Source organism: Mizuhopecten yessoensis, unplaced genomic scaffold (assembly GCF_002113885.1).
Source record: "Mizuhopecten yessoensis strain PY_sf001 unplaced genomic scaffold, ASM211388v2 scaffold9035, whole genome shotgun sequence".
Lineage (NCBI taxonomy): Eukaryota > Metazoa > Mollusca > Bivalvia > Pectinida > Pectinidae > Mizuhopecten > Mizuhopecten yessoensis.
Genome location: NW_018407846.1, coordinates 307,158 through 320,933, shown reverse-complemented (window position 1 = coordinate 320,933; position 13,776 = coordinate 307,158). Strand labels below are relative to the sequence as shown.

Sequence of the window (13,776 nt, the reverse complement as noted above, 5' to 3'; positions counted from 1 at the left end):
GCTTCAGACGAAAAAGTCTCTTGTTGGGTAGAAATAAAACGGGATTTCATATACTTAGTCAAGAATAGCGTAACCCAAGGGTAATGTGAGGTGTTCAGTTCAGCGAAATGAATGAATCCTATCGAAATTCAACTTCATAGGTGAAAGTTTCTTGCAGCCACCACAGGGACCTGATAATTTGTTACAGCTATATTTGGACCTAAACTAATCAGGTGTTTATCTAGAGTAATTTTACACGTTTTGGTGGTTTAGATCGATTTTCGGTAAAAATGCCACCCCAATGATGATAATATACGAAAATTTATAATATTTTTTACCGAAAGTGGATCTGAACCCCACTCTGACACTCTGAACACCTTAGTTTAGGTCCAAATCTAATTTTAACAAATGAACACAGCGGCTGCATGTGTATCGAATCTCATTGTGTACAATGATGGACCATGGCAGGAATATTAACCCTATCGAAGTACACGGTCATAGGTTTGAAGTTCAAGGCCATGGGAGAAATGTTATGGGTATGAGCGCGATTGGTTTTAAATACTCGAGGCGACTCCGTTTTTTAAGTACTTTGATAAAACTTCATGCAATAGTGAAAGATGAGGATACCTCACACACGAGTTTGTTTTAGGGTCTAATAGTAAAGGCCCAGGTTACTGTTTAGTACCAAAAAATCTTCTTCGCTAATCTTTCTCAATTCTGTTGGCGATAATTAAATACATTTGAATTTAGAAACATATAGATTTAATGAAACTCATTATCATGTATACAGAGCTTGAAAACTTTTTGAATTGCCATTTAGACAGTTTGCTATCTTTGACCGTATAGGTGTAAAACATAATTAATTAACCTGTATGTAATTATAAATCACGTATATACTGAACAACACTAACTTAAATTTTAATAGCTTGCATCTCTTGCTGCACGTCCTGATGAAGTTCAACGATAGATAACTCTCTGATATATCGAGTAGTATCGGGGAGTTAACTCCCTTTAGTCTCAGATACCACGGACGGCCGATGAAACCGGAATCTTGTGAAGATGTGATTGGCAAATCTAATACTTCGTATGTCATGGAACATGTCAAATGAAAAAAAATGAAATAAAAGTTATTGAAGTTACAATACGATTACCCTATTCATCAAAGACACACCCTCGAAGTGCTTACATGTGTGTTACTGTATACAAGTTTTTTTATAGACCAATAATTCTAGTTCATATAATGATACTGATATAGCAATGTCTTCAGTCACCAATGTCAATTCCTATATGAGGTTCATTCCTCTCGACGAGAATACACGATAGAAAACCAAGCATGCATTCCTAGCTTTACGATGATAACGTTTTTTGAAGATGAATGTTTGATTGTATGCTGATCATGCTAACCTTACACGATGGACAAATCGAAATGTAAAGAAGCCAGAACGGGGCATTTGAAATGTTCTTTTTTTCTTTTACATTGCTATTAACCTAAATCTAATAATTTCAGTTATGTTCGAACAAATCTTGATTGATAATAAAAAAAAACTGTTGCTTTATATTCTGAATCATTGTGATTTGTATCTGATATATTTGATCAGTCTTGCCATTTGTTTTGTAAAATGTTTTGTTTTATAGGCTTTTAAGTGTTTATTCAAATGATTCGGAATCGTATCTCGATGTTTGATTCAAATCTTCAACGGAATTACACGGAATGTTGCGAATACTGGGAGTGTTAATTAGGCCACAGTTGGAAGTGCTTCTGAGCTCTCGGCGATCGGCAGGAATCGTTTCTTTCAATCACAGCCGCCAATAGTTTGCAACGAAAAGACGCAAAACCACACTTTTCCGCCTACGTTGGTGTTATTTGTCATAAAAAAGTGATTCAAGATTGCATATCATATACTGGCACCGATTTCTCTCGATTGGCTGTGTCGGCTGGAGCATTACATTTTCGATGTGCTGGTCGAGGCGGGTTAGACATTTGCCTCTGGACTACTTGTGACTTCAACCAGGGTCTTTTAAATAATGTTTCTCTTGATTTTTTTCATCTCGGGAAATCCTTATATTAAATTCAATTACAAGTATGAGGCCTATGTGTAATAAAATATAAAGAAAGGAGGTTGGAAAGATATTCGGTATATGGAAACTTTCCGCAAAATATTGACATTGATTTGTTTTGGCGAGAGGGAACGTCATCGTGCGTAAAACAAACGACGGGGATATTTTTCCCGTCCGAACTGTACCTCGTGACGTCATAACAACCATGACGTCGTACGGAATAACAAGTTCAAGTTTGCCTTGCACTCTTTACGACGTCGACAAGATGAAAGCGCACACAAAGCCAACGTTAGACATCAATATGGGAGACTCGAATACATTTCGTTTCGGAGAAAAAAGACATAGGGTTCGTTTTAAGGAGTCAATGAAATGCCGAGACAGACTTTTACGTTATCCCGGCGTGGATGACATGTTGAGCAGTGATGTTATCAGGAAAGAACCACTTATACCTTACGAGGATAATGAAACCAAAGTTAATCCTGAAAAATATCAGCAACGCGGGGAAAAGAAAATAGAAGTTGATGAAGACAGTTTGGAAGATTTTATTGGGAGAGTATGCCTTTCGGCTGCCATGGACGAAAGAGAAAATTACGGAATAAGTAAGTGTACATTGTTCACAAATACACCTAAATAATTTCAAAACAATTTTATAATATGAATTCAAAGGATTAATATCGATGGGTGTTTTTACAAAGAAAATATCTATCTATCTATCTAGATATTCTGCAACATCCTCTTTCGAGTATTATGTGCAGCGTGCGCGTCTGTGCATGTTAAGAGGAATTGTGTGGTGACCGAAATAGAAATGATAAAGTGCGGACTGGTGCATGCATAAGGGAGAGAGAGAGAGAGAGAAAAGAAAAGTGTGATCAGAGAGTATTTGGTGCTAAAGAATGTCTATAAGATTAGACCTGCTACTATGCTATAATAATGACGTTGATATTTTTGAAGTCATAGAAGAAGATGTATCTGAGTATAATGAATACGGTAATGTGATTGTTATTGGTGATCTAAATCGTAGAACCGGAACAAGTAGCGATTTTATAGAAAATGACAATATTGGAAGTTTACCTTGCCATGTTTCATCGAATGTTTTTAATTACTTACCTGATATTATTGTTACTGAAAGAAAAAGTACAGATAAAATTGTAAACACAATTGGAAGAAAACTTTTGAATTTATGTAAAGCGAGTGGTTTGAGAAACGTAAATGGGCGACATCCCGGCGACGATAAAGGCAGTATTACATTCTATAATAGTTTGGGAACAAGTTTAATCGATTATGTTCTTGTTGATGAGTCAAATTTCGAAATTATAGGAAATTTTAAACGCGGAGAGTTCAATCATTTTTCAGACCATTCGCCTATTGTGTTTACGGTAGAGATTAAGATTATAGAAGAAAATATACATGGCGATAATGAGCTGTTTTATTCTACGCGATGGAATCAGGAACATTTTGAACTTATTAAAACAATGGTCAGTGATAATGCCGATAGTCTAATGCATACATGTATAAATATGGTTATGTCTTTGGATAGTGTTAATAAAAGTGTCGCAGATTTTTTTGAATTACTTAGAACCATTGTTGAACCTTATTGCGTTCAAATTCCATCTTGTAATATATCTCAAAACTATAATAAGGGAGATAAACCTTGGTTTTCAGAAACTTCTAAAGTAAAATTCAAAGAATACAAAACTGCTCTCTCAGTATTTAATAAGAATAAAACACGTGACAATCATACAAGTTTGATCGATAAGAAAAAGGTATACAAGAAGCTAGAATTAAAACTGAAAAGAGAATATAAGACCCAGAAGGATAACATGATGAATTACTTGAGAAAATATAACCCGAAAACATTTTACAGAAGTTTTAAAAGAAAGACAAAAGCGAGAAAATGTGATTTGAAAAGAGAAGATTTTTTTGAACATTTTAAAAAATTGGCGTCTACTGTTCCCGATCGTAATGAGGATGTTGATGCATATATGAATGCTTATGATGATTCTGGTAATTATATGAACCCTTATTCTGAATTAGATGTAGAGATCACTGAGAGAGAGGTTTTACATGCAATATCTAATTTAAAACAAAATAAGGCTTGTGGTCTTGATGGTTTGTTAAATGAAGTGTTTGTTACTTGTAAAGATGCATTGGCACCATGTCTAAAATTGCTTTTTAATGGAATATTTAGTTCTGGATTTTTTCAACATAATTGGAATATTGGAACAATTATACCACTATTTAAGAAAGGGGTGTGAATGTAACTGATAATTATAGAGGTATAACATTAGTAAGTTGTCTTCGAAAAAATTTCACTGCCATTTTAAATGAAAGATTAGTTAATGTTGATAAAATACATAATATTATCACAGATGTACAATTTGGATTTAGAAAAAACCTTTCCACGATAGATGCTATTTTCGTACTACAATCATTAATTAATAGAACTCTCAAAAAACGACACAGACTTTACTGCTGTTTTATAGATTATAAAAAAGCTTTTGATTTTGTTAGTCGACAAAATCTTTGGTATAAAATGATTAAGGAAGGTATAGAAGGGAAATTCCTGAAAATAATAAGAAGTCTCTATGCCAATGTAAAATGTTGTGTTAAATTCAAAGGTGTTTCTGAATTTTTCAAATGTGATTGTGGTTTATTCCAAGGGGAAAGATTATCTCCCTTGTTGTTTACATTATTTGTTAATGATTTAGAAATGGATTTTATAAAAAAATAATTGCTTATCACTAGAAATTCAAACCATTAATTTATTTTTACTTATGTATGCAGACGATATGGTCATACTATCGGAAACACCAGAAGACTTACAGAAAATGTTAGATTCACTAGCAGATAACTGTAGAAAATGGAGCTTAACTTTAAATGTAGATAAAACAAAAATAGTTATCTTTAGAAATGGAGGTTTAATAAGAGCAAAAGAAAATTGGTTTTATAATAATGATGCGATTGAAGTAGTTGATGAGTTTAATAATCTTGGTCTCACTTTAAATTATAATGGAAAATTTACAAAAACACAAAAAAACCTTGCAGAACAAGGTCGAAAAGCACTATTTGCCATAAATAATGTATGTAAAAAGAATTATTTTAATATAGAATCTCGTCTTGCTGTTTTTGACACGTTTGTCAATAGTATTTTAATATACGGTTCAGAAATTTGGGGATTTCATAAAGCACCCGAAATAGAAAAATTGCATATTGGATTTTTGAAATCATTATGAGGATTAAGAAAATCTACAAACACTGCATTTTTTTATATTGAATTTGGAAGATCTCATTGAGAGCTAATAAGAAAAGTTAAATTTTTTAAGTATTGGATTAAATTACAACGTTCTGATAACTGTGTGCTGAAAGCTTGTTATGATGATATGGTTGAAAATAAAGACCCCTGGATCCTTAACTTAAAACATGATCTTTCAAGAGTCGGCCTTGGATACATGTTTGTGACTGATAGTATTTATCATTCTAGTGAAGTATATAAGCAGCGATTATGTGATAGTTTTCAGCAAGATTGTCTAGAGAAAGTTCATTCTTCTTCTAAAGGAGTATTATATCAGCATTTAGTGGAAAGTATTAAATTGCAACCATATCTTCATAAGGCAATTAATCTTAATTATTTAAAACATATTTCTAAGATACGTTTATGTGCGCATGACCTGTCTATTGAACGTGGCCGTTACAGAGATATACCTAGAGAAGAAAGAAAATGTATTTTATGTAATGAAAATGATATAGAAGATGAATTTCATTTTATAATTAAATGTAATCGCTATTCAGACCTCCGGTCTAAATACATAAAGAAATATTATTTCAAAATGCCTAGTATGTATACATTTGTTCAATTACTCAAAATCGAAAACACAAAAGAACTTCATAACTTAGGAAAGTATTTAGCACTAGCGTTTAAACGTAGAGCAGATTTATCAAGAGGTCATCAATAGAACAGGTCATGTTAAGATACATGTTGTACATCAGTTTATTGTATACAAATTATGTAATATACCATTATATTGATAAGTCTTGTATGGGTGAATGAGGGTGAAGAATGGTTCTGGCGTGTGTGTGAATGTGAGTATGATGAATGACGAATGATTGCTGCTGCTGTTGCTGATATGGTGATGATGATGATGTAATGATGAGATGATGATGATGATGATGATGATGATGATGATGATGCTGTAATGATGTAATGATGTGATGATGATGATGATGAAGATGAGGTTAATGAAGATGATGAGGATGATGTGTGCGAGTTAGTGTGAGTGTTCTTGATGATGAGGATGATGTGTGAGAGTCAGTGTGAGTGTGTCCTTGTGAGTGTCTTTGTCTTATCTGTAATTGCCATAAGTTGTAAAACTTCAGCAAATAAAGAACTTGAACTACTGCCCATACAAGGGCATATTTTATGGAACCTCTACGGATGTTTATAGCTCCTGTTGTACACAATAGCGGATCTATTATTGACTTTGGGTCGGGGTGTGAAGGAGGGAATGCTAATGATAATTTGAAGATTGTTTACCTAATACATAGTAACATACACTCCAACTGAGCTGTATAAGGAAAGAGTTCTGATTCGGTGTTGGTCATATCAACACTGGCCACCTTTAGGAACTCTTTCCCATACAGAGCCAGAAATAAAGTAAAAAGATGACTTGACAACATCCACTTGAAGTTACTTGGCCAATTTATTGCAGTTTATTACTTTCAGCTTATTAGATAAGCCGTCGTCAGAGCCAGAAATAGTGTATTCGGGTAGGTGAACTATGATGACAGGGGAAAGGGGTGAAGGGGACGGGGGAGGGTGAAGTTAAAAACACGGTGACATAGTCTATGGCCTAACAAAGGGAGTATCACTGATTGCCTTCTTGAAGGTGTCAAGTGATGGACTGATGCAAGCTCCTAACGGGAGGGCGTTCGATTGGACTATGGTTAGGGGGAAGAACGAGTAATTGTAAAAGTCCTTATCGGTAGGGATTTGCCGAAAAGATAGGGGATGGGCATTTCTTGAAAGTCTCGTTGGGTGGACTACATATGGTGGCATTTGGATTGCTACTATCTGGTAAACTATTTTGTAAAATAAACACAGTCTGCTTTTGAATCTTCTGTGTGCTAATGTTTGCCAACCCAGACTCCCTAACATGTCTGTTAAACTGTCCAGAGGGGAAAATTTGCCAGACACCCACCTACATTGTACCAGCTCTGCGCTGGACCATTTCTAGTTGTTTACTTTGATCTTGGGTGTGTGGGTCCCAGACACAGGCAGAATATTCTAATTTAGGGCGAACCAGTGCCGTGTACGCTGCAGCCTTTACCTTTTTGTCTTTCACCTTGATGTTTATGTATATATCCTAAAGTTCTGTTGGCTTGACTACTTACATTTTGGATGTGTTTATTCCAGGTCAGGCTTGATGATATGGTGACACCAAGGTATTTTTCATGTGGACTAGTTTCAAGTACTTGTCCGTGTATCATATACTCTGTGGGGATTTGCGTTTTTGACCTGGATATGTGTATTACCTGGCACTTGCTCGGGTTAAATTCCATATCCCACTGTTTCTCCCATAACTGCAATCTGTCAAGGTCTTTTTGGAGTCTGTATGCATCTTGTAGATTACTTACCGCTAGGTAGATGGCAGTGTCGTCTGCGAGGAGACGCACTGTTGATGTTATGTTCAGTGGCAAGTCATTAATATAAATTAAAAATAAAATTCGGCCGAGGACCGAGCCCTGGGGTACACCTGATGTTACCGGGACTTTTGATGAAGTATCTCCCTCCAAGACAACTTGCTGTATTCTGCCTGTAAGAAAGCCTCTGATCCATTTGAGAGTTAGGTGCTGTATCCCGTACTGATGAAGTTATAAGCACCCAGGGCACACGCATGATATTTATAAAACGCTCTCACGTTACAAATTAGTGTTTGCATCTTTTTGCAAATGCCAGTACCTCAGAACTTCAAAGATGTAAACTTTTGATCAAGACAAAAATATCAGGGAAGGCCAAACTTACCCCGGAGCCGAACTCTCCATACTGATCCGATTTGTTCCCTCACCCATTATACAATCTTGCGCATCCGGTAATCTTGCTCAGCTTCCGATATTCTTTTGTATCGATATATCTTTCGAATGGTAGCCTTGTTCAACCATAAATGTTCATTTGAAGCGCAACATATTGCAAAATTCAAGCCGTGATCCGTTTTGGGTACTGACATTGCAAACAAAACGGAAACATCCTAGTATTCTATAAATTATCATACGTGAGCCCTTGGTTGTTAGTTCAATGAATGAAAGAATGATGGGTTGGTGATCCAATTTGGGTACTGTCACCTTACGCTATTGAATCCTCAACTATTTGTAGACAATCTTGACCTATATAATATTAAATAGAAATCTTATACTTATGGGGGAAAATGCGTTACTTTTTTCCGTCAGTTGTTTTGTTAACGTTTTTAGAAAATAGCGCGTGCGACGACTATGCATTCTGTTTTGGATTATATGAATACATTTACCCTATATAAAGACTTGATTTCATAATAAATTCCAAAGGTCATTATAAAATGTTAATATGCTGACAAAACATATTCATTTGAAGTGTAAGATAATGCAAAATTCAAGCCTTGATCCGATTTGGGTCCTGACAGCAAAAACAGGAACCGCTGATAGGTGACGTCAGAGAGTTCTAAAATATTTCACGTGAGCCCGATTTTTTTTGTACGAACACCCATCGATACTCTTCCTTTGATACAACCATAAATGAATATAATTCATCATCAGAATTTTCAATAAATGAATAAAATGATGGTTAGGTGATCCGATTTTGGTACTGTCACCTTACACTTTATTGTTTATAATGTACCATAGTGGATCCTTACGATGGTCACGTGACGAATCCGGAAAACTTACTGCAGATCCTCGAGGACAACCGCTTTGATAAGAGGACAAAAAAGGACAAGAAGGGAAAATGGAACAAGAAGGAAAGGGGACGGAAAATGGTGGAAGAATATTTGACAACAGACAATTCCGAACAATCAGCAGTACCAACTGTGACGATTCCGTTGAGGGAGTTCCGGTAATGGCGATAACTCCAGTTATTAGGCGATAGCTCCAGCTATTAGGCGATAACTCCAGATATTAGTCGATAACTCCAGTTATTAGGCGATAACTCAAGTTGTTAGGCGATAACTCCAGTTATTAGGCGATAACTCCAGTTGAACACGTGTAAATTGAATATAATCGTCATCATAATCTGATCAAAGATACACTATCATATTTACGGGGTTTTTGTTCTGAATGGTTCACACCTATTTTATTCATTAGTCTGATCGGTGGACACAAATTTCATTTTTAAAACGAATGCTTGTTTTCAAAGAATGGTTGTACCCCTTTTTTCCATGCCAGATATCTTGTAAACTCGGAAGTGGAGTCAAAAGCACGTGTGATTCACGACTATTACATGTACCAGTGGGACGACATGCAGAAAGACCGCATAGACGCCTACAGGAGTCTGATCACGTGGAAAGGTAACAACAATGACCAATTTGTCTGGGATATCATTGGGACCGACATTGTTTTTAGTAATGGACGTCACATGTGAAGTACACGTGTCACTTTCTATCGCTATTTTTTCAAGATTAGTTCTTATTCTGCAACCATTACATTTTAGACTCGTTCTACTGCCCAGACGTAATGTTTAATATAAGTGCTGTATCTTTTGCCGTTTCAATTAATATCCCGGTATCCCCTGACCCCGTACACCCACAGGTATACTAGCCTCGTTTGTCAATGCATCCATATTACGTATTATGGGTTTATCAAACCCCAGTTTATTATTATTCCTATATTTATTTCTGACCATATTGCTCAGGTCATTTTTTATTCTATGCTTTCTGTTTAGATATTTGTGGGACGTCTGTCCGATTACTTGTATCGATATAAGGTTTATGAATTTATTGTGAATTTTTCTCGACGTAATTTTATGTATATATGAGGCCCTCGTGAGATCATGTACTTGAGCAGAGCAGAAAGACAGATACACTAGTACGTATAGTGTTATTGGTATTGTCTAACCTCTCCGTGTGGGACCATAACCATACATCAAATTATACCTTATATAAACAGTGTTCAGTAGATCGGGTTTATCTCCTCACGACACCGAATTTTACAGCACCACTTGGAACCTTTTAATGATGTACGACTTTGTACGGAAGCCGGCCAGTACCATGCGAAGTCGTTATTCCGACAGAGTTATTACGTAAATACCACTTCGTTTGTCAAAATTACGACGTCGTTATATCTTGTAATTACAACTTAGTATGTCCCCATCACGACATAGTTATCTTGCAATTACGACATATTTGGTCATAATGACACACTTTTAACAAAGCAAATTGTGACATCTAGATTAGGACGCTAAAAACCCAGCCAATTTCCTTAACAAATTGTGATCTTTAACATAGACGAGCAAGAGTCCGTCTTATCAACCGAATGATAGTTGATAACGGTCTCTGTAATTTAAACAGCTACGAGTCCTTCCGTTTAACAGAGCACCAGTGTTGTCTCAGAATTGGATCACCCCAGTAACAGAGCAAATTATGACATCTAAGATAACCAAGAGTCCGTCCAAATACCACAACAAAATGTACAATGACATCTGTATAGTTTATTTTTCTTTTTTCTTTTTTCCCCAGATCAATTTGAGCGAGCCAATATTTTATTGTGCAGAGCTAAACTGGAGCTTGAGAAGATGACGTTGTCACGTGATTCCCTCGTGGCTGAGGTTAGTCAGATTAAGCTTAACACTTTCTGTATTTAACAAGGATGTATATAGTGGTCCCCCAACGAGTAATGACTGGTTTTCGTGCGTATCTAACTCAAGTTAGTTAATTTTTAAATTTTATAAAGTTTAAGTTAGATAAACGTGATAATCAACCACCACGTGTTTGGGGACCTTTTCCTCCCACAACTTTCAAACATTATATCTTGAAAACCATGTGCCTCTCTTGGGAACACAATTTATTTCTTGTTTCCGATTGATCATGAACTATGACGTCACAATGGAAGATGACGTTGCAAAGCATTGTTACATGACGTCGCAATTAGGAGATTGTACCAACTAATGGGTACCAACATCTAGCAGGTTTATCCAATACGTTGGGATTGGGAGTAAGGCAACCTCTATTGGTTATGGGAGAAATATATTTCCTATTTTAGATACGGAGCAATATCTATTTAAAGGATAACGCACTTGTTGTATAATGGATATATACCAATGTTTTGAGGAATGCTATAGAGGATATTTAATGGTTTCTTCAGTAATAACAAATATATTTCACGAGTGTGGCTAATGTTTTGATATTTTTCTCGAGTGCGCAGCACGAGTGAAAAATATCAAAATATTAGCCACACGAGTCGTTACTGGTATATATATATTTGCAAGACCACACACTTGTGTTTTTCTAACGAATCAGAAAGAGTTTATTGCGCGGACGAATATCTATTCACGAGTAAATATATACGTCCGCGCAATAAATGAGTGCTTTCTGATTCGTTAGAAAAACACAAGTGTGTGGTCTTGCTTTTATCACATACCTTCCGTATTTGGCAGGGATCGATACAAATATTTTATAGACTTTGATATTTTTTGCAAATACCCGAAACCTCTCAGTTCGCCATGAGAAGGGGATTCCCATAAAAAGTAGTTCCGGCTAGTAGGCAAATACAATATTCCTTATTGCACATGTGCAATACAGAACGTTGTATTTCATGGTCTGAAAATTGCTTGTATTACTATAATTACATTCAACAGGTATGTGATAAATGTAAATACTTAAGTTTGTGTACCAAACATTTACCATAACAACCACTTATTTTACCATCGCTTCATTTGAATCTGAACAAAATATCATTGCCTTTGAATGCAGCGAATAGAAGATACCGTTATGATTGGTCAATACTAAAAAGTGATATTTGTCACAGTGTGAAAGATATCTGTTTTATCAAGTTGATAGAATCCGATATTTCCCTGGCAAAAATGTAATAAATATATTTATTAACCCAGCATGGTGTAAAATGGCAATTTTTGGCAAAATCTCCTTTGTCATCTATATAAGTCACACAAAAGTTCTTAGGATTTCGGCCCTCAGTAACATGAAAAATGGAATCACTGCACGGAAATGTTATGTTTTTGAAAATATTCGAAAAAAACTCTATTAACCATTGATTTTAGATTGAGGGCATCAAGAAAAACAAGCGAAGACGTAGCGGCGCTAAACGGAGACGAACACGGGAACTCGCTGCAAGATCTAAGTCCAGTGCACAGGCGCAGGACAGTGACTTTTCTGTTTTTGGAAGTATTGAAGGCAGTCAGAGTCTTGAAGAAGATTGCTCCCGCTGAATTTTAGAATTGTTCTTTTTTTATGAGAATATTTTGTAGTATTTTCGCTGAAAATAAAAGACTGTGTGAATTGAACATGTTTTATCATAGTTTGTGCTGTAATTGATATAGCTACACATGCCAGTTTACAATACAACAAAACAGCAAAAACTCAAATCTTTCGAGACCATTTATTCCTTCAGCATGGACAAATTTTAAGCATATGGCGGTCAATTTTTCATAAAATTATGTACAAACCAGTATAACAAGAGACTATAGTTCTATGCAACACATCGCCCAGCTGTCCAACACATAGCCAACGCATTTCATTGTGATATCTTCAGAGAATCAGAAGTTATTGTCCGGGAAATTAATTTTAACTTTGACATCCTTGTGACCTTGACCTTTGGCGAAGGAACCCAATAGTGTTGCGCGACACACCGCCTTACCATACGACATGTATGTCAAATGGTTCAAATAATTAATGTAGGGTTTTAAGCTGACTATCGGTAAACGGCGAGATTTCCTATTAGGTAGAATGAAAAAAACCCACCATCAGTTGAGGAAATGAATCTTTTCTGCTGTTTCCATGCTCCTACCGTGTCCAGACTTAAGACATTTCAGGGAGTTGGGTGTAGTTCGTGTAACTAGCCGTATCCAGGTAAAGACATTTCAGGGAGTTGGCAGTAGTTCGTGATACTAGCCGTATAAGTAAAGACATTTCAGGGAGTTGGCAGTAGTTCGTGCTACTAGCCGTATTCAGGTAGCGACATTTCAGGAAGTTGGGTGTAGTTCGTGCTACTAGCTGTATCCAGGTAGCGACATTTCAGGGAGTTGGCAGTAGTTTGTTCTACTAGCCGTATCCAGGTAAAGACATTTCAGGGAGTTGGCAGTAGTTCGTGTTACTAGCCGTATCCAGGTAAAGACATTTCAGGGAGTTGGCAGTAGTTCGTGTTACTAACCGTGTCCAGGTAGCGACATTTCAGGAAGTTGTGTGAAGTTGGTGCTACTAGCCGTATCCAGGTAAAGACATTTCAGTGAGTTAGCAGTAGTTTGTTCTACTAGCCGTATCCAGGTAAAGACATTTCAGGGAGTTAGCAGTAGTTTGTTCTACTAGCCGTATCCAGGTAGCGACATTTCAGGGAGTTGGGTGTAGTTGGTGCTACTAGCCGTATCCAGGTAAAGACATTTCAGGGTGTTGGGTGTAGTTCGTGCTAATGACCGTATCCAGGTAAAGACATTTCAGGGAGTTGGGTGTAGTTCGTGCTACTAGCCGTATCCAGGTAAAGACATTTCAGGGAGTTGGGTGTAGTTCGTGCTACTAACCATATCCAGGTAGCGACATTTCAGGAAGTTGT

The 13,776-nt window shown here is 36.4% G+C and overlaps 1 protein-coding gene across 1 annotated transcript; it reads left to right on the top strand.

Annotated features, from left to right (window-relative positions):
• Nucleotides 1-2,236: 2,236 nt before the first annotated feature.
• On the top strand, nt 2,237-12,519 carry LOC110457179. The gene is made up of 5 exons (XM_021508327.1): nt 2,237-2,636; nt 8,908-9,115; nt 9,445-9,566; nt 10,734-10,822; nt 12,272-12,519. The coding sequence occupies exons 1-5, from the start codon at nt 2,243-2,245 to the stop codon at nt 12,437-12,439; spliced, it is 981 nt and encodes a 326-aa protein (XP_021364002.1). The 5' UTR covers nt 2,237-2,242; the 3' UTR covers nt 12,440-12,519.
• The last annotated feature ends 1,257 nt before the right edge of the window (nt 12,520-13,776 follow it).

What these genes read in the sequence shown, in the direction of transcription:
- LOC110457179 (XM_021508327.1), top strand. Translation starts at nt 2,243, where the DNA reads ATGACGTCGTACGGAATAACAAGTTCAAGTTTGCCTTGCACTCTTTAC. An exon ending in AAGAGAAAATTACGGAATAA is followed by an intron (nt 2,637 to 8,907) that starts GTAAGTGTACAT and finishes AATGTACCATAG; the next exon opens with TGGATCCTTACGATGGTCAC. An exon ending in GTGATTCCCTCGTGGCTGAG is followed by an intron (nt 10,823 to 12,271) that starts GTTAGTCAGATT and finishes CATTGATTTTAG; the next exon opens with ATTGAGGGCATCAAGAAAAA.